The sequence below is a fragment of the Lissotriton helveticus genome, chromosome 5_1 (genome assembly GCF_964261635.1).
Source record: "Lissotriton helveticus chromosome 5_1, aLisHel1.1, whole genome shotgun sequence".
NCBI lineage: Eukaryota > Metazoa > Chordata > Amphibia > Caudata > Salamandridae > Lissotriton > Lissotriton helveticus.
Window position 1 is genome coordinate 1560926160 of NC_136065.1, and position 19738 is coordinate 1560945897.

The 19738-nt window shown below is 44.3% G+C and overlaps 1 protein-coding gene across 8 annotated transcripts in view; it reads left to right on the forward strand.

Annotated features, from left to right (window-relative positions):
• Nucleotides 1–18959, forward strand: part of SOX13 (SRY-box transcription factor 13) — a 259045-nt gene extending 240086 nt beyond the window's left edge. For all 8 annotated transcript variants that reach the window (XM_078644662.1, XM_078644660.1, XM_078644664.1 and 5 more), the window contains one exon: nt 16239–18959. In XM_078644662.1, coding sequence (XP_078500788.1) covers nt 16239–16503 — 265 coding nt within the window. In that variant the 3' untranslated portion in view covers nt 16504–18959. The remainder of the gene's footprint in view (nt 1–16238) is intronic.
• The last annotated feature ends 779 nt before the right edge of the window (nt 18960–19738 follow it).

Sequence of the window (19738 nt, forward strand, 5' to 3'; positions counted from 1 at the left end):
TTCAAAAGAGTAGTATTTTCACTCAAAAGTTTGGTGTTTTCACTCAGTAGCTTGGTGTTTTCAGTAGATACCACAGATAGGTTAGCCAGGTCAGAACACAATCTTTTAACCCTTTCTACCAGTGAGAGAACTAATGTTTTCATTAAATGCTCTATATTTTCCAGAGTGCACGGAAATGTCCCATCCAGCTGTACCGGTGCATGTTGAGCATTTATGTTCTCGAGATGTTGTTGTACTTTACTCTTATTAATGAGGGGAAGTTTCCCTGTGATGGATTTTTTCGAAATTCTAGGGACTTTCGCTATTCTCCCCTTCAGGGACGGGCCCCTTTTTCTTTTCAAATTTTCCTTTACATGTTGTTTAGCAAGTTGTTGCTTTTCAGGTGACCTCTTGGGGGTTGGTGCAGGTAGTAATAGTAGTGAAGGTTCAATTGAGGAAAGGTCTGAGGACAGTTCCAAAGGTGCTTCACTAAAGTGAGGGCTGGTGATTGAAATGTGTGAAGGCGAATGCTCCTGAAAAATGAGCGGGACATCTAATGCTGGTGATTTACCTATCTGTGTGTGTGAAGGTGAAAACCTTATACTATCCTCTGGAAGAGAAGGTGTGATTGGCTGTGGGCCAAAGGACAAACGTCTCTCTACCAGGGCAATCTCCTGATCTATAGCAGCCACCCTCTTCGTTATATAGGCGTCTAATGGACCTTTGACGGTTGCCCTCCCCTGCGGAGTTAAGAAGTTGGGAGTAGCCTTAGCCGACATGACACAGGACAATAGACGTTATGCCGTACTTAGTCTTTGAGTGTTCTCTTTCTGCAACAGAGATTGGATAGTTCAAACAAATCAGGTATTGACCCCTGACCGGAAATAAATCTCACAGAGCCACGATATTTAACGGTGTAGTTAAAGTACAACGTGAGTTACAGACTTAATGTTCAGGGTCCTTACTATTTTCGAAACAGTTGTTAGAGGGGTGGGCCGGTCCGGTCCTGGGTGTCCTTGGACGGGCTTAGACGGGCCCGCCCTTGGTCCGGGCGTCCCGCTCGCGTCCCGCGTTGCGGGCGAGCCCCGCCTTTGTAGCGCCTCCGGGCGCAAGATGGTGACGCGCTTGCAGGAGCGCCAGTGCAAAGGCCCCTGGGATACCGAGTCCCTCCCAACTGCGGCCGCAGGTGGTAGCGATGCGGCGGCGGGAGGACTCAGCAAGGGGGAGCAAACAGGCGGCTGGGCTCAACGTAGATGAAGGTGAGTCTTTCCAGAAACGTTGAAGGTTCGCACAGCCCTCGGTCAGGATTTTGTGAAAAGTGATGCCATGAATCTTTGTCATTGCGATCGCTTCAGCTTGTGCCATGAGTAAACTCACTCCACATCACCTTTTTTCCAAACAAACTGGTGCTGAGGACTTCTTTCACATTTAGCAATCCATCACTCTCCCAGTATTCTTTGCCACTTCTCACTCCTCAAAAGAGGAGAGGCTCCATCAGTTGGACCCAAAAGAACCTTTAAGTGTTTACATCCATCATACCAAGGACCATCGAGGGGATGCTCAACTTTTTGTTGGGATGTATGGGGGTGAAGAAAGGAGAGGCTGTGCAGAAAAGCACTCTGTCGTGCTATATAGTTCTCTACGTTAAGATATGCTATGCATTGGACAAAAAACAGCCTCCAGAAGGCCTGATAGTCCATTCCATCAGGGCTGCTACCACTGCCAGGATGCAACATAGGCGTCGATGCACATGCTCATGAAGCACTACTGCTTAGACAGCCAGGTCTGGAGGAAAGGACCTTTTTGCTAAAAGTCTTGCTTGATTTTTTTGTCTGAGTCTACTCGTCAGACCCCGCCCCTCCCCCCACTACCTTGAGAGGTACCATTTTGGTATCTATTCTAAAGGTAAGGAGCCTGCGTATACCAGTACCAAAGCACAAACTTTGCAGTGTGGATCTTTACTGGATTCACATGCTCTACTTTCGCCACCTAGTGGTTTGGTCTGGAATAGTATCTTTTTAGTCTGTTTTCTCTTATTTTGGGGAGCGTCAGTGACCTTTAGCCATTTGGGCTATACCCTTCCTTGTGTGATGTCAGACGTGTCCCTGGAAACATTTCGATGTTGACGCCATCTTCAGATTCTTTTTTGCGTTGCTGGGTCTGGAAGCAAGTGAGAGAGCTCTAGAGTTGACGGGAAAGTAACTGCATCATAGAAATTCAGTCACCGAGAAAAAATGGGAAAACAACAGAAACAGCGACAACGCCGTTGGATGGTGGAAAGAAGCACTAAAGAAGCGAGGAACCCGACATGTAGCGAGAGACTGTGGGTCGGAGAAAGATAAAGTGGTGTGGAGCACACCACATTTAGCTTTTGTCCAAAGTGGCATCATGAATGGGCACAAAATAACGATGACGAGATGTGTCTGAAAGACCACAGTTTGGAGGATTGCACAGACTGTGCAGAATTCTTGCCAAAGTCAATCAGAAGTAGAGGTGGGTGCACTATGCCATAGAATCACCACAGGATAAAAAGGGGTGCTTGAGAGACCTGGGCCTGTTGAGTGAGGAAGAGAATACAGTCGAAGACCCTTAAGAGGCCAAGGGAGAAGAGCAGGAGCTTGAGGAGATAATAGATGTCCAGCCAGAGAAGAGACAAAGGAAGACCCGAGCAAGGAAACGCCACAAGGGTGCCCAGCAGGTGATCTGATGAGTTCAGACTCAAAACACACAAAGCTGATGTTGGCAAAGGCAACACAAAGCCAAAAGGCCCTCACTTGTGGATGCAAACCCTCACAACCAGCCTCAACCTTGTAAGAGGATCAAAAGCATGGGAGGGACAAAACTGAATCGGGGGAAGACCGGCTTGATGCTGAACCCATGGACCAGCTAGACATTGACGCTGAAACCTGTCTCTACACCGATGTCGAAAAATATAACAACGCCAACACCAAAGAGCTCCTCCACTTTGACATCAAAGAAGAGAAGTGGGGAAACGTAACTCAGTGTCAAACGAGGAATTATAGAAGATGAGAAGAAAAGGAGACGCTTTGAAACAGAACTAGTGTTCCTCATTCATAAGAGAGTTCAACTACTTTCTTAAGGGCTAAAGGATACAACGCAAACAACAAGCAGACAAACCGAGAGAGCAGGAAATGGAGAACTGGAACCACCATCCACTCCAGTATCACAGGAAGAGGTAGAAGAAGGTGTTTACAGAACGGAAGAAGAGGACCAACAGTTCCAGGACCGGAAATCATCACATACTGGAAAATCTATAGATGACTGGCAAGACATATACACTGACTCGCCGGATGGGGGCGTAGACTCCTACCGTTGAAAAACCTCACCACCAGATGGCATCACCACATACAGCTTGTCATTAAGAGGACAGCAAACATGCACAGAGTACAACTGGAATTGGAGCAAACAGAAACATGTTTCCTCTTTGACACACTGCTGCTTGACCAGAAGAAAAAACACTCCTCCCAATGCTGCGGAGTGTTCTAGGCCAAGGGAGGAAGACATTCAAGGAACAAGCAGCAGCAAAATCCATCAATCTGAGGGCGGAAAAGAAGTGTTGCTTTTCCACTCCCCACCCTCCCCCTTACTTCAGGGGAAACATGCAAGGTGACTCCCTAATCATGGTAACTGCTCACAAGGGGTAACCACTACACATCAACAGGTCCATGACCAACACGGAAAGCAAGAATGTGAACATGGTGGCTAGAAAGCTTGAGAGGTTATGTACTGCGCAATGGCATATAGCTAATTTAAACGACTTACTAAACCGATATGCCCACTAACAATGAGAGGAGATTAAAGAACTCCTGTCAGGAGAGTTTAAGAAGAGGGCAAATTAGGTGTCGCAAGAGGGCAAGACAATTGCTAACACCTGCCTCAAGTCTGCATTAGTTTCTGCAGACACAGCCAGTAGACACCTATGTGCATCCACCCCTCGACGCAGACATGGCTGGCTCTAAATTTTAGGATTTAAGCAGGAAGTACAAGCCACCATAATAAACATGCCCTTCATGAGAGACAGCTTTTTCACTTCAGCGCATGAAAAAGGACGACGAGACTCCCAAAGTCATGGGAGCCTTACATTACAAGGGTCCATTTAGAGGGGGTATGGCGCAGACAAAGAGAGCTCCCACAAGAGAAGGCATGCAACCACACACCACTCCTAGAACATTTAGTGAAAGTACTTCAACAGCAGCACCATCACAGTGGCAGGAGGGATCAAGCTCGAGGCTGTGCTTTCTTGGATGAGGCAGTGGAAGAGGAGCCTCTTCCCCCAGACAAGGAACCAACACAGACGAGCAATTCCGCAAAGAATGTCCTCTTACACAAATCATCAGTACGACAAAGGATCGATCGGAGGGTTTCTGAGAGAATGGAGACTAATTACCTCTGGCAAATGGATACTAAATATCAGAAGGCATAATTGTTGCGTCGTGTTAAAGTTCCATCCCACAACACCATCAAAGTAGAAGAAAATCAGATGAGAAGAATAACATCGACTACAGCATGAAGTAAAGGGCCTGTTAAGCAAATAGGCTATAGAATTAGTACCACCAAGATAAAAACTCTGAGGTTTACCTACTTCCCTGTACCAACACCAGACAAGACCCTAAGACCAATACTGGATCTAAGAGCACTCAACAAGTTTATCAAATAGATTGAAGATGACATCCCTCCAAGCGGTCATTCCCCTTCCATGCTAGAGGGACTGCATGGCAACCGTAGACCTCCAGGATGCATACCGTCACATACCAATGAACGAGCTACACAGGAATTTTCTTTTGAGATTTGGAGTGGACACGGTACACTAAATGTTCACGTTTTATGTCTTTCTGCTTAAAATTAGTACTGGGATAAGTAAAAAATGCCTAGCTGTGGTGACAGCACACTTCAGACAACCAGGAATGGGTACACCTGTACCTATACCTGGACAAATTGCTGGTAAAGGCAGACGGATATATTCAGCCAATGCAAAACAACATCAATGAGGTCAAAAGGACATTGCACAACCTGAGGTTCTCCATCAATTACTAGAAATTTTCAACATCTCCGTAATGGAAGGAATTTTCAGACCACAAGAGTGTCAAGGCAATGATAGATAAGAGTCTCCTCCACCAGAAGGGTCAATGTCTGACAGTGAGAGCAGTGGGCAAAATGATGGGCAAGGTGGCTTTGTGCATTCTCCAAGTTCCACACACAACGTTACACATGAGGCCACTAACAGGAGTGGCTACAACTACAATGGCCACAGCCAACCAGGAGTTGGGACGATCTAGTGGTTATTACAGACCAGGTTTGCTAGGAAATGTAACGGTGGAACCTGCAGAACATCACAATGGGGAAACCTGCTCCCTCTTTTGATCATCACAACAGGCTCATCCCACACAGGACGGAGAGGTCATATGCTGTATAGCACTGAAGGCTTTCCAGAAACATCGAATTGGAAAGACCATGTTAATCCAAACAATCACTAAAAAATAGTGTTTAACTTGAACAAACAGGGGTGGATCGAAGTCAACCCCACTGTCAAAGCTAGCCCAAGAGATATGGAAATGGGCAATGGGTAACAAGATATCATTGCCTGTAGAGATAGACTTACCAGGGGAGCTAAACATAGGACCAAACACACTAAGCAGAAAAGCAAACACATAAACGGGAACTAAAACAATAAAAATTTGAAAATATTTTCAAGAGGTGGGGGACAACACACGTAGATCTATCCACAACACACAAGAAAGTGAAATGCCAAAGCTTCACATCCAGATTCTACCGTCTTGGGTCGCTAGGGAATGCCCTGGCAATAGAATCGCCAAGGAGCTTTGCATATGCTTTTCCACTAATCCCAATCATACCACATATAATACACAGGTGCCGAAAGGAACACCTCTCTCAGGGTCACCACAATAGGTCAGACAGATGTGGTTCTCAGAATGCATGGACATATGATGGGGCCAGTCCATAAGACTTAAAACACATCAGGACATGTTTACAATCCAGGTGGGTCAAGTGTGCCATCCGGAACCAGACACCCTCTGTCTGACAGCATGGCTCCTTGAAACCTACTGATAAGGTCAACGGAAATACTTAAAAAGAAGCAGGGCAGCCAACAACAAGAAGATGTTACAGTAACAAATGGAAGAAACTCTTACACTGATGCAACAAGAAGAGAACCTGCAGGGATTGGTAACAGGATGGTACCGTGATCGCATACCCTACCCACCTGCTGGACAGCCACCTCTCCTACGCCTCACTAAAAGTTCCCTCTAGCGGCCATTGTGGCATACCCAAAGGGTGTAATAGGGAGGAGTTTCATGACCACTCTAGTGATAAAACCGTTTTCTAGAAGGGGCAAAAAAAATAGCACCCTCAAGAAGCACAACCACGCCTCTTAGAATCTCAATGTGGTGCTTACTCAACTAATGACATCACCCTTTGAACCAATACAAAAAGTACAACTTAAGTGTCTAACTCTAAAAATGTCCTTTCTAATTGCAGTCAATTCACTGAGACAGGTAAGTTCAATTTACGCACTTACCACACAAGAACCGTATCTCGATACCTTAGGACAGTGCAATAATGAAAACTATTCCAAGATCCATAACAAAGGTGGTGACAAAATTCCATGTTAATCAGGCCATCTACGTACCAGCCTTTTTCCAACATCCAAAGACAAGAGCAGAGAAGGCCCTTTAGACACTGGATGTGTGACAAGCATAATGTACTACTTAGAAAGGACAAAACACATCAGGAAAGGGGAACAGTTCTGCATATCCTTCGTACATGCAAGGAAGGGCTCTCTTGTCACTAAGGGAACTATCACAAGTTTGATAGTACAGACTGTACAATATTGTCACAAAAGGAGCAACACAGGTACATTCAACAGGGAAGAAGGTAGCAACACTCCTTCCTAGAAAACGTGACACTAGACAATATCTGTGCAGCAGCCAAATGGTTTTCAGTACACACTCTCGGAAAGCTTTACCGTGGACATTCAAGCCATCAAGGAGACTGTGACAGAGTGCTAAACACACACTCTAAAGGATCCACCCTAGCATCATGACAAAATCCCACTATATAATCAATGTACAACATGTGAACCCAGAAAAGATTCGGGCTGCAAAATGAAAGGGTTACTTACCAGTAGACATTTTGCAACATAAAGAAGTTTCCGGATTCACATGCACCCCACCCACCTCCACCAAAGGATGTGTATTTACAAAGGAATCTAAGAGAGCGAAATCAGTAGAGGCAAGAGAAACTAACATATCAAATCTCCAGTAAAGGGGAAATAAGAATCTGAATATGGTGACTCTGTCAAGGACTTTCTGAGGCGCATGTCTGATGCCACACAAGGAAGTGACAAAGCTCAAATGGTAGACGATGCCTATATAAAAATAAAAATAAAAAAGTACCCAACCAGTAGATGGCAAAATTATGCTCAGCGTCTGAATCCAGAAAATGCGTCAAGCTGCAAAACTAGTTCTACTGGTAAGTAACCATTTCGTTATTTACCTTCGGTAATCCTCTTTCTGGTGGATGCTCTATCCAGCCACAGATTTCTCACCACCCTTCCACTGCCCTGCACTTTTTACATCTGTAAAGGTTCCAAATTAGAGATGTTTTTTGTACAATGTTCGTAAACCTAGGACTACTCCTGCACATCCTGTGCTCAATGCCACATATCAAACATGGCAACGTGTACATAGTCTACTGCGCATTGCCCATTGTTTACATTCTAAAGCTCCCATCTGGAAGAATGAAAGCATTCGAATTAATGGACAAGCACTTTCTTGGCCTGAATGGAGCTCAAGAGGAATCTTAATCTTAGATCAACTTATAGTAGGTGGTGAACTGAAATCTTTTGAGATTCTCTATAAAGAATTTGATCTTCCTTTACATCAGGCTTCGAGATATTTACAACTTCAACATTCTCTGAAGAGATGTCTTGGCCTTCCCCCTTGGACACTGCAAACTTCGCCGATTTTGACTTTTCTTTGCACTTGGGGCCGACATAAAGGTGTCATGTCAGGTTTATATAGAACTCTGATTAACCATTTATATTCGCGGCCACTTCTTGCTACTCTCCGTGATAAATGGCAGGAACGGCTTCATATCACCATAGATGAAGATACCTGGCCAGACATATTGGAAGCCCTGGATAAGGGCACTCGTGAAGCACGAATGAAGTTCTGTGTTTATAAAACTTTACATGATTGGCATTGGACTCCCTTAAAGTTGCAACGAGCTGGATTATCATCGCATTCTAGGTGTTGGAGATGCTCTGAAGCTAATTGTGACCTCCTGCATATAATTTTTGAATGTCCTTTTATAAAACAATTTTGGCAGCAAATAGGATCTACACTACTAGAAACTATTCCTCTTTTACTCCCTTTCACACCTGCCACTATTTTGCTACATGACTTTAGAAGTTTTCCTTCTATTTCACGACCTCAAAGTCGACTCTTACACACTGCACTTACTGCTGCTAAACTTTGTGTTTTAATGCTGTGGCAATCGCCTAGCCCTCCCTCCAAAGAGGACTGGATGGTTGCGATGATAGACAGCATCCTATGAAAAGGTAATTTATAGGATACAAGACCAAGAACAAATATTCCAGCAGGTGTGGACCCCCTTTCTTTGCGATTCCTGAAATTCGAATTCTCTTTTCTTTCCCTCCCTATATATAGCTTTTCCCTTCTCCTTTTTCCCCTTCTCCCTTTTCCCCTTTCTCCCCTTTCCCTCCTTTTTTCCTCTTCCTTAATATATTACAGGTGTATATAATTTCACATACTGATTTATATTTATTATATTGTTTTATAAGCTATGAAATTGCCTATCTTTGAACTCCAATAAAAAAATTATGACACAAATTAGAGATGTGCACACTGGTACTGATATTTCTTTTTTGCAAAATTGGCTATTTTACACCCCCTCCCACCCCATATGTATAAGCATTTTGCGGAAAGCTTGTAGTCCGGCTACATTGGCCTGTTAGTCTGCAAAGTGGAAGAGGTTTGTGCACCATTGCATTTCCAAATACCTGGCCCCCTAGAAGCCTAACATCCAGGACATCATCCACTGAAAAATCTGCCTTGTAGGCAAGACCTAATTTCTGCACATGTCAAAGATAGCAGATTACATCATTACTCCTACTCTTAGCTGCCATTGGGTCTGCATGCAAAGCAGGGAGCATTCATCTCTATTTAGGATTCAAGTAGTCAAGGCTTTCTTAGAGGGTCTCAAGAGGTCCATACCTCCCATAATACATCCTGCCCCCATGTGAAACCTTACTGTAGTTGTCATGGGGCCACCCATTGAACCTTTATTTATTTATTTTTATTTTTTTTTTAAAAGGTTTAGATATCGCTAGCTTGACCCGTGGGTATCAGAGCGCTTTACATACACACAGGAGAGAAAAAGAATTGCATTACGAAGTAGGACATAAGGAAGCAAAAAGACATAAGTAAAACATAAAAATTAGGCAAACAGTGAAGAGGAGGGAGAAAAGCACATTCAAGTAACTACCTATCATTGTTGGTCAAGTGAGAGGGGAGTCCCCTAGGATATAGAAGTCTAGGTTAGTTGACGTTGGTCTGTAAAGTATTTGTTGAGGAGATGGAGTTTCAGTTCCCTTGTGAAGCAGGAGAATGAGGGGTTGCATCTGGGGTCTCTAGGGAGTGCGTTCCACATCCTGGGTACGTTACCAGTAAAGGATCGGCACTGAGTGGTTTTCCTTTTCAATTTCAAAGGGATGAGAAGGAGTGAGTTGGAGCCTCTCTGAATTTTGGATTTTCCTGCTTTTACCAGTTTGCTGTTTAGGTAGTTGGGTGAAGGTGAGTGAAGGGTTTTGTGTGTGATGCAGGCAAGTTTGTAAATACATCTCCCTTCCATGGTAAGCCAGTTGGCCTGAACCTAAGCAAACAATAAGTACCGAAGCACACGTCAGCAGATCCCACAGTAATCCCAAATCTATACTCATGCCTTCCTTGTGGCCGTTACTTCCCTCAGATGCATTAGTGAACTGCAAACTATCACAGAACAAGAACGTTTCATTCAGTTACACAAAGATAGTGTTGTTTTCAGAAACAATCTAACTTTTCCCCTAAGGTGCTATCACATTTACACCTTAACCAAACTATAGAGCTCACAGTCCGACTTAGTAGTAGAAAAGCTCTACACCTGCTGGACTTTAAAAGAGCTCTTGTGTATTACGTTGACAGGACCAAGCCCTTTCATAAGTCTGACCGTATTGTTGTGAAACCTTGCAATGCTCATCTCATCTCTAAAGCTGGCATAGATAGATGGATAGTCATGTGCATCCCAACCCGTCACCACAAAACTAAGAGTCCTACCTGTTCCAAACCTGGCGTTCTCCACCATGGCTCCCTTAGACAAGCTCCTGCTTGCTAATATCAGCAAAGCGGCTCTATGTTCAACCCCACCACGTTTACCCAGTACTATTGTGTATACATCCTACCTCACCAACAGGCTATGGTTGGCCAGACAGTCTTAAGGACTTTGGTCCAGACATCAGCAACACACTAGCCACCACTTAAAGAGGGTACCGCTTAACAGTTTATGCAGAGCATGTGTATTTACAGACTCGCATGCTAGGAACAAAAAATGGTACTTACCCTCTAAGCAGGTGTTCATAGCATGTAGTGCTGTAGATTCATATCGCCTGCACTCTGGCCCAAAAGCCTTTGTTGACTGCAAATCCCTTCTCTTCTTAACTAATCGACACTGCACTAATGCTATGCTTCCATACACATTCTCACCACTGTACGATAGGAATCCATGTTTGAGTCAGTGCCCATGTGCATTGTCTACCCATGGAGGAGTTATAACACATCTCATGACTTGAAAGACTTCTTTGAAGAAAAACTATTTGCGAACGTCCAAGCCCAGCATTAGATGGTAGGAGTATGCACAGCTTGTCAGTACACAGCACTTTCTACAAACAGATGCTTACAATGCAAATGCCATTTTTCTCTTCCCTGCTCCTAGTTTATTGGCTTTCCTCTTATTCTTTTATTTGTCCGCACTCTGGAGCATTTTGTTTTGGATGCTTGTTTCCTTCCACATTTCTTACTTCAGGGAACTATGTTTCCTGTTGGGTGCTTCAATCATCACTTGACTTTCTACATTCAGTGGGGGTGCATAGGGAAATGAGAATGAGGTAGTCTGAGGCTGCACACTAGTGCTTTCTGCTCCTCATCCAGTGGTGGCTGCTGCCGGGAAGCAGCAGTGGGGCGTGGAAGAGTGGAAGGTTAAAAAAAAAAATCACTTATCTGCTGGTAGCAGGAAGCACCCAGGCTCCCATGGTTCTATCTTTTCATGCACATACTGGGGAACAACGTTTTTTTCCCAGGAGTACTGTTAGTAACCTGCGACTATGGCAGGCTTCTATTTGTGACCTAAATAATTTCTAAGTCTGCTGCACACAAGCAAATAAGTAACCCTTCAGGTATAGATTTAGGCTTTTTTTAAGAAACAGGCCCCTTGTTGAGTTTGCTAACGTTGCAGATATTTTTGAGAGCAAACATTTCCCTTCACATTGCAAGTATGGTGCATTTTCTGTCCTAGAAAGAACTGGGCACGCCCCACGAACAGTCATAAACCTGGACCCGGATTTAGCAAAGTGGGCACATGCACCTCAGTGCAGTTTACCTCTGTGCATCATGGGCCTGATGTATCAAAGGGTCTTGCCATCTGTGCCTGTTGGAAAAAGTGTTAATACATAAGGACCTCTGACCTTTACACTGGTTAGTAAATTGATGCTACATTTTGTGTCACAGTGTGAAATGCGAAATGTTAGTAAGTATGGCCCCTGGTTTGGTAAGTATCAAGCTCCATTGCTAGGGCCAGAGCGGCCTTTTATTCCACCGGGCATTTCCCTGGTGGGCTGGCGCCACTTGGGGCCAGTTTTGAAAGCCCAGGACTGCTCTTGGTGCAGCTGTTACTTTCCCCAGCTCCCCGAGGTTTATTGCAACAGCACAAGGAGGCTTCAGGAGAGAGAGGGAAAGAGAAGGGGGGAAGGGGCAGATAGAGAAAAAGCGATCAAAGAAGAAGATAGCAATAAAGTGATGAAAGAGGGATAAGAGAGAGATGGCGAGAGAGAACGCATGGTTGTAAAGTGATCGATTGAAGGAGAAGAAAAAGGAAACGGGATTTTTGCCAAGGCTGCTTTTGGTTTCTCAGTTCGGCCTTGACCATAGCTTCATGCCTGACCCCCTTGAACCCCATTTTCCTGAGGACACCACACCTTGAAGCAATCTATCAACAAACACCAATAACAGAAACGCACTCGGAATGAAAGGTGTCACTTTACTACAGCCTTATCATGGACCCATCTCATTTGCACCTGCTGCCACATGAGACAATTGTTTGCTTTTGGCTAAGGTCTTCAGTGAATTGCATCCTCCTGGCTGGGTGAAGGCAGGCTTTCAGGGCGGCAAGGCCCCGTGAAACATTCCTTCACTACACCCAGCGCACTGCAAACAGAAGCGAGAGGCCAGCAGTGCACGGGGGTGGTTTGGGACTGAGGAGGGGGCCGGCGTGTGTTGACTCTGGGATTTGAAGACTTTCCTCACAAGAATTTCGCGTACACCTTGCAAACAGATTTTCACAAGTCAAACACCGGGGCCTTTTTTGGTGATTAAAAACCCATCAACGGCGCACAACTCGCATTGAAAAGAAAATACACACGCGGTTAGAATCATTTTGTGCGTATGACAGACCAGTCGCGGCCGGCATTACGGGGGGGAGGGGTGGAAATGGGGTCACGGAGGGGATGGGGGAGGAGGCGGGAGGGGTTTAAGGGAAAAAATATATAAAAGTAAAACTTACCGTCCCACTTAAGTCCCGAGACTCCCGCCGTCCTGCGCTGAAGCTGCAGCGCATGTCATCAGGAAGGCAGCCTCCCTCCCATCCACCAATCACAACGCTGCAATGGCATCGTTGTGATTGGTGAGGCCGCTGCCCCACACGGGTCATTTTCTCTATGTATGCTGCAGCATACATAGAGAACAGGAAGAGTGGGCGGTGTTACTCGAGGGCAGGGGGGAGTGGCTTGTTCACTGTTGTTCATACTGACTGTTTGGGCGGCCACAGGCTGCCCAAGCAGTCAGTATGAACAATAGTGGGCAAGCCACTCCCCCTGCCCTCGAGCAGGACCGCCCACCCCCAACCAGGAACTTCTGATTTCTCGCTGTGCGAGAAGGCAGAAACAAATGGTAGTTATTACCATTTATGTTTCTGCCTTCTTGCACGGCGAGAAAGCAGGGAGGCGGCGCCAAAACGCCCCTAAAGAGAAGCCGCCACTGGCCTCATCATAGCCTTATGTTCTATTTAATGAGTGGAGTGTGTCAAGGATATTTTATGAGTGGTTAGTAACACCCTCTTGGTCATGGCTGGATTCTGTTCCTCTATTTTAACTAGAAGAATTAAAATCATATCACTTCACTGGTTTGTGTTTCCACTCTCAGGAACCTGTTACTGTTAACATTTTCTACATCAGTATTGGCATGCCTGCTAGAGCAATTGTGGTGTAGAGATTTGAGTATTTTGTTATAAAGTGTCTCCAAACAACCTGAAACAGATCATATGAGGAACTGGGGTGTAGTACATGGTGTGGTTGTGTGACTGACTAACCACATTAGAACGCTTAGGTTTTGTTTGTCAAATCTTCAGGGTAGCTGTGGCTCTGAGTAGCAAGGCTTACACAAAGGAACAAATGTAAGCCATATAAACATCAGAACAATTAAAGAAGAAATCGGCAAGTCACCGAAGAAATCCGACACCAATTTATACAAATAGACTGTTTTTTAATGTATTTTTAGACACCACAGTGAAAAAGATCCACCGGAGTGTTCTAGTGATGTCAAATTTACAAGCTATTGTAAATCAAAACATTTCACTCAACCGTGAACAAGCACCGGCAACCCCAATGAATTTGACATTTTGAAACTTGGTGTAATGAAGATGAAGATCAGTATTTCAATAGAGTCCACAGAAATTAGAACCTGTACTTCATTTATGTGTGTCCCGATTACTTGGCTGTCCTCAAAACAAGGCTAATTTGTTTCTCTGCTGGAAAATATGGTACGAGACAAACATAGCCTGATGCCTTGCCTCCGAGCCGAGCTACTCTGCTAGCTGGAATTATTTTGAGAAAAATAGACCTTGTAGTGTAAGGTGAAGAAATAACGTGATAATTCCATTGTACATACATGTAAAACTCTAAAGCTATTCTGCTTCCTCATAAGTGCCATGTATTCAAATACATGAATTTATGAACTAGAAGCACACTGTCAAATAAATCAAAGGATACATTTAATACATTTAATATACATTGTTGTACAATAATGAAAACAAATGCATCAGATATGGCAAATGAACGATAAATTATATGGATTAGCAAATGAGCAAAAGCATATATAGAGGGACCCTTAAAAAACATAGAGCATTACAGCAGGAATGGCCATTTTGCCACATCTGTTCTGCAGGATGTTTGGTTTGGCCATCTCATCAGACCCACCCCTAGGAAGATACTGCATGGTTAGTAGTTCAAGAGGTAAGTAATCTGCTGGTAGAGAGATCCAAAAGCAGAACAAGTTGCTTACCTTTGGCAACAATCCTACTGGTGGACAGTCTGTCTACCTGTAGGGATTTTTCAATGATCCCTCCACTCTCCCCTAACTGAGAAATGGTCATCGTCCCATTAATTATATCCAGATTTAGTGTTGCTACACTGCATAGAGTTGTCAATCTCAATAACCTTTTCTCTGACTCCAAATGCATTGAATAAAGTATGAGGAAATGTCAGTGCGCAGACGAGGTGCTTTTATTTATTTATTTATTTGCGGTATTTGTAGAGCGCAACACTCATCCCGAGGGATATCAAGGCGCTGATACCAGGGCAGAAGCTTGCTGGGGGCTGACACTAAAGGAACATTTAGGAATTGGGGAAGAGGTGGGTTTTTAGTTTTTTTCGGAACAGGATGTAGTTAGTGGTGTGTCTTAGGTCTGGGGGAAGCTCATTCCACTTCTTTGCTGCTAGGTGGGAGAATGAGCGGCCACCTGTCCTTACTTTATGGATACGTTTAGTCCTGGCCAGGGCAGACTGGAGTGAACGAAGGTTCCTTGTGGGGACGTAAAATTCAATCTTCCCTTGAAGAATAGTAGGGCCAGTCTTATTTAGGACCCTAGGGGCATGACAGAGCAGTTTGAAGACTGCCCTCTGGCGCATTGGCAGCCAGTGCAGTTTCTTCAGTCATTCCGAGGCCGATTCGAACTTGCCTTTGTTACAGATGAGTTTAGCCGCCGAGTTCTGCAATACCTGTAGGCGTGAAAACAGGTGCTCGTTCATACCCACAAATAGCGCATTGCCGTAATCCAGGTGACTAACCAATAAGGCTTGAGTAACTGAACGTCTACAGTCCAGGGGTATCCAGGGAAATAATCTGGCAAGAAGCTTCAGGATGGCGAAGCCTTTACCGCAGAGGGATCGCACATGATCTTTCATGGACAGGGTGTCATCCATAATGAAGCCCAGATTCCTTGCGTGTGATTTAGGGGTGGGGGCCATACCCAGCAAAGGTGGCCACCACGAATCATCCCACACACATGGGTGGTTATGGTTCTGGTTGTCTTGCTGGGGTGGTACCCTGCATCAATGTGGAGTCGAATCCTCCTAACAGTGGAAAAGAGCTTTTCCCAGATCCAATTTGGAATCTGGAAGAGATTGAAAAGGTGGGGACGCTGCAAGTAGAGTGTGCCAGAAAGTGCGTTACCAGCGACTGCATCATTGATGCATAAATAGTTGCTCTTGCGCCTTTTTATTGTTTGTAGGAAAGATGTGGAAAGGTTTTCCTTGCCTTTGGAGGTGCTTACTTGCTGATTATATATTTTAGAGGTGAAATACGAAACAAAGCATGGTGCATCCCATCGGCTCAGACAACCAGTTAACCTCTCTCCTGCTGTAATATGTTCTCTTGAGTATTTTGCAGTATTATGTGGTGGTACATATTAGTTTCTTGATAAGGAACGTGGTTGTGTGGGTAATTGGGAAGTTGAATGAGATGTAAAGTTTGGGTGGTAGTTGACCAGTGTTCATGTTTCTAGAATGTTGGGTGGGTTAGCAGGCCATGAGGCAGTATGTTTCTCTGACATGGGCAATCTCTGCAGTAGGATAAAAAGAATAGGCAGAGCTTTGACTTCTTTCCTCTGTTTTTTAGGCCTCAGTCTCAGTCAACAGTGGCTTATGACCGCTCCATGGGGATGATGATGGCCCAGCCGAGGACAGACCAGTACCTTTCTTGTGAAGGTGACCCCAGCATGCCAGTCATTGTAAACACCTGTAGCCTGAAATCGGACGACAGGGAGAGCCATGATCGTCATCATCCAGGGGACGGCGAGAGTGAAATGTACCCGTACAGTGAAGACGAGGACTCAGAGGCTGACGACAAGAGTGATGGAGAGCTGGTTGTGTTGACGGACTGAAGTATTGGCTAAACCCCACTCACAAAGGATACCAGTGGTTTTTTTGGTAGGGAGAACCTCAGGGAAGGGCCTCCTGGAGAACAGGCAGCAAACAGCAAGAGTGTATTTGATGTACCTGGGGTGAGGCATGAACCCCATACCTTCCCCTATTTATAAAGTGACTCAACTCTGTGCTTCTGTACCTCCAGAAATGCATAGATCCACTCTCTGATGCTAGGCACCCAAATCACACAGAGTTTGTGGACTCCAGTGAGACTCCAAGCTTGTCCATCTAGGGACTGCCAGTGTCTGTTTGTACCTACCTGTCTGTGTGAGCTTGTGTGCATATTTGTGTTTGTAGTTCTTTGAATTGTGTTGTAGAAAATAGGTGCAGGACAATCCACATCTCTTCAGGAAGGTTTGGTGGGCCTTAAAAAAGTGCTCCTAAGCCACCCTCTGCCTTGGGCTGAGAGAATGTCAGGGAACGAAAGGCGATCTTTCGTACTTCCTGGAGCTAAATCAGCGGTCAGTAGTGCTGTTTTACTGGCATCTTCTGCAGCCGTCTTGGCCACTCACAAACAGCACATTTTAGACCCCTTCTTGGCTTCCTTAGTATGAGAACTTTGAGGCATCATAGATAGAAATGGAATACTGCAGCTCCGCTGCTAGCATCTTACGTTTTCTGTCCCTTGACCAATGGTCCTACACATATATATTCACTTCACAGCCGTGATATTTGACTCTTTTCAGCTACCTCACCATTTTACCTTTAGTCTCTGCTACCAGTCAGAGGCCAGGTTTGGTTGCAGCTGTATTTATCTGCAAATATTCACTATCCTTTGAGTAGTACAGGCAGTTCAGCCACGGCGGACACAAAAGGCGTGCGGTTTGCCTTTTAGTAGAGCAGGCAGGATTGTTTTTTTTATTTTTATTAAAAGACATCTTGAAACAAGATAATGGCCTCAAACAGAAGGAAGCAGTTTAATCGCATTTCAACCATTGAATTTCCTGTAACTGCACAAAGTAAGGGCCCTGAGGGCTGCTGGCTGGATTTCGTAAATGGTCACTTTCATGTCTTGCAGTTCATTTCTGAGCTCCATTGTGAAAACGAAAGAGCAATGCTACAGGCTTTTCTTCTACTTGCTGTCCGGTGCTTTTTAGCTTCCTATCCGTTTGCCCAGGAAAGTTATCCCATGAGACTTTCTGGTCATTTGGTTCTGTCTTTCTGCTGGTTCCACTTTTTTGACTTCCTGTTTTGTCATCCACTGACTCACTTATCAGTCTCTCTGAGTTCCGACTAATTGCTCTGTGAGTTTCTGTGGACCCACTGTCACTTTCTCACCACCTGTTGTCATATTTCTTGTCCTCCAAGTCTACAACTTTTTGTTGGTCCTCTCTTGACTACTTGTCGGTCCACTCTGAAATTACCAATAACAGTTTTCCGCCCTTCAAATTCCTGTCTGATCTCCTTTTGACTTATTTTTGTTTTGCATTGTGTTTGTTTTGGTCCAGTTTTCCGTGTTTGCTGTCTTTGATTAATTTTAGATCTGCTCTGTAACTTTCCTTTCTTTTACCTCTGACTTGCCCTGTAAATTCTCTCTGTCTATTACTACACCCTTCATCTCTGACCTGTACATCGGTTTTTCTGACTGATCTCTGCAACTTAATGTTAGTCTCTTCTGTAGTATCCTGTCCTCTGGGACTTACTGTCATTCCACTTTAATTTCAGCTTCTCGTTTACTGATCCACATTCCACAGCAGTTCTCATTTTATCCATATTGAAGTGCCACTCAATGCATCAAATCACTATTGGCTCAGGAGAATTTGTCTTGCAATCCACTGAATGGTGAGTGAGAATCCGAAGGGCAGTACTTCCCTAAAGTCTCATTTGAAGAGGACTCAAGTGTGCAAATCTAGTTTGAAATGCCAAATAGGACCACAAGACAATGCCGTTCCGTACATTAGCACCAGTTGGGCGCATACTATCTGACATCCACCAATTCATTTTGTGCAGCGTTCATATCGGCCAGAGCCTGCAAGTACATCCGTATAAATACAGACATATTCATGTCTGTCTATCCCTCGATTGCTTTAAGTGGTGTTTCCGACTACCCCAATGGTCATAGAGTTGTGCACTTGGTACGGATGTTGAAAACGCTCATCCAAACTGTGGGGGTAACTGTGGAAGGAAAGAGGTTGACCGCCCCTGCCTCGTTAAATTTCTGTTCCGTATCTGCAGACTCTAGTCTGTCCATTCTTTAGAACCATCATATCTGCCTGATTTGCTGTTGTCCTCTGAGATTATATATAAATATCTATATATAAATGTGTGTACATATATTTTTTATGATTGTAAATATAGATAGAGCTTTATTTTGTTAATAAAAGGACATAACTTAAAGCTGTATGTTTCATGATCCCCAGTTGCTCATGTATATTTCTTTTGCTTTTCGGAATAAAGAGAAGTTTTGAGAGTTTCTTTGTGTGTGTTGATACTTGAAGGGCAACCCTTGTCTAGCTAGCATGCGCCTGTACACAACAAAAGGAAATCTTTGGTGAAACAGACTTGTGGGCATGCATTTGTACTAACATGAATCCTTTGTTTGTGGTTCTTTCATGGCGGATCATCTTTTACAGATCTCGTTGTAAAATCTGAGTCATCAAATGAAGCATTGGGACCGTGCCTTCAGTCTTTTATTTACAGTTTTTATTATTTGATTTTCCAGTAAACCCCGAGACCCCATATTTTCCTTCTAGTGAGGGCTGATTGTTTTAGCTTTTGAGAGGCCGCACTACAATTCTTATGCAAGGTGCTTTTTGTGAAAACCCATAAACAGCATGCTGCAAAATTGATGTTGCTCAAATCCCCGACAAAAAAAACAAATTCTATAAAAAGCCGCATGGGCTCCTCTGAACAAACCATGTGAGTACCATGCAGAGAGGCCTGGAGACGCATCCTCCAAGGGTGAGCAGAGGGAACTGGGCAGTAAGGGAGAATAAAACCACCTAATTGTGTTATAGAAATACTTTTGAAGTGATAGTGATGCACATAACCCATGTCTCATATTTTGTAACCTTACCCAGTCTTTATATGCAATTATACACTGTTGTCTACCAAGGAGTAGCTTTTTCTGTATAGTAACTGTACGTGGTATCGGAAAATAAGCTGTCGAGGTGTCTATATAGTGTTATTTATTCAATGCTAACAGTCAAATTCTAATACTAACACATTAAGGCTTTTTCTGATGGAATCCCC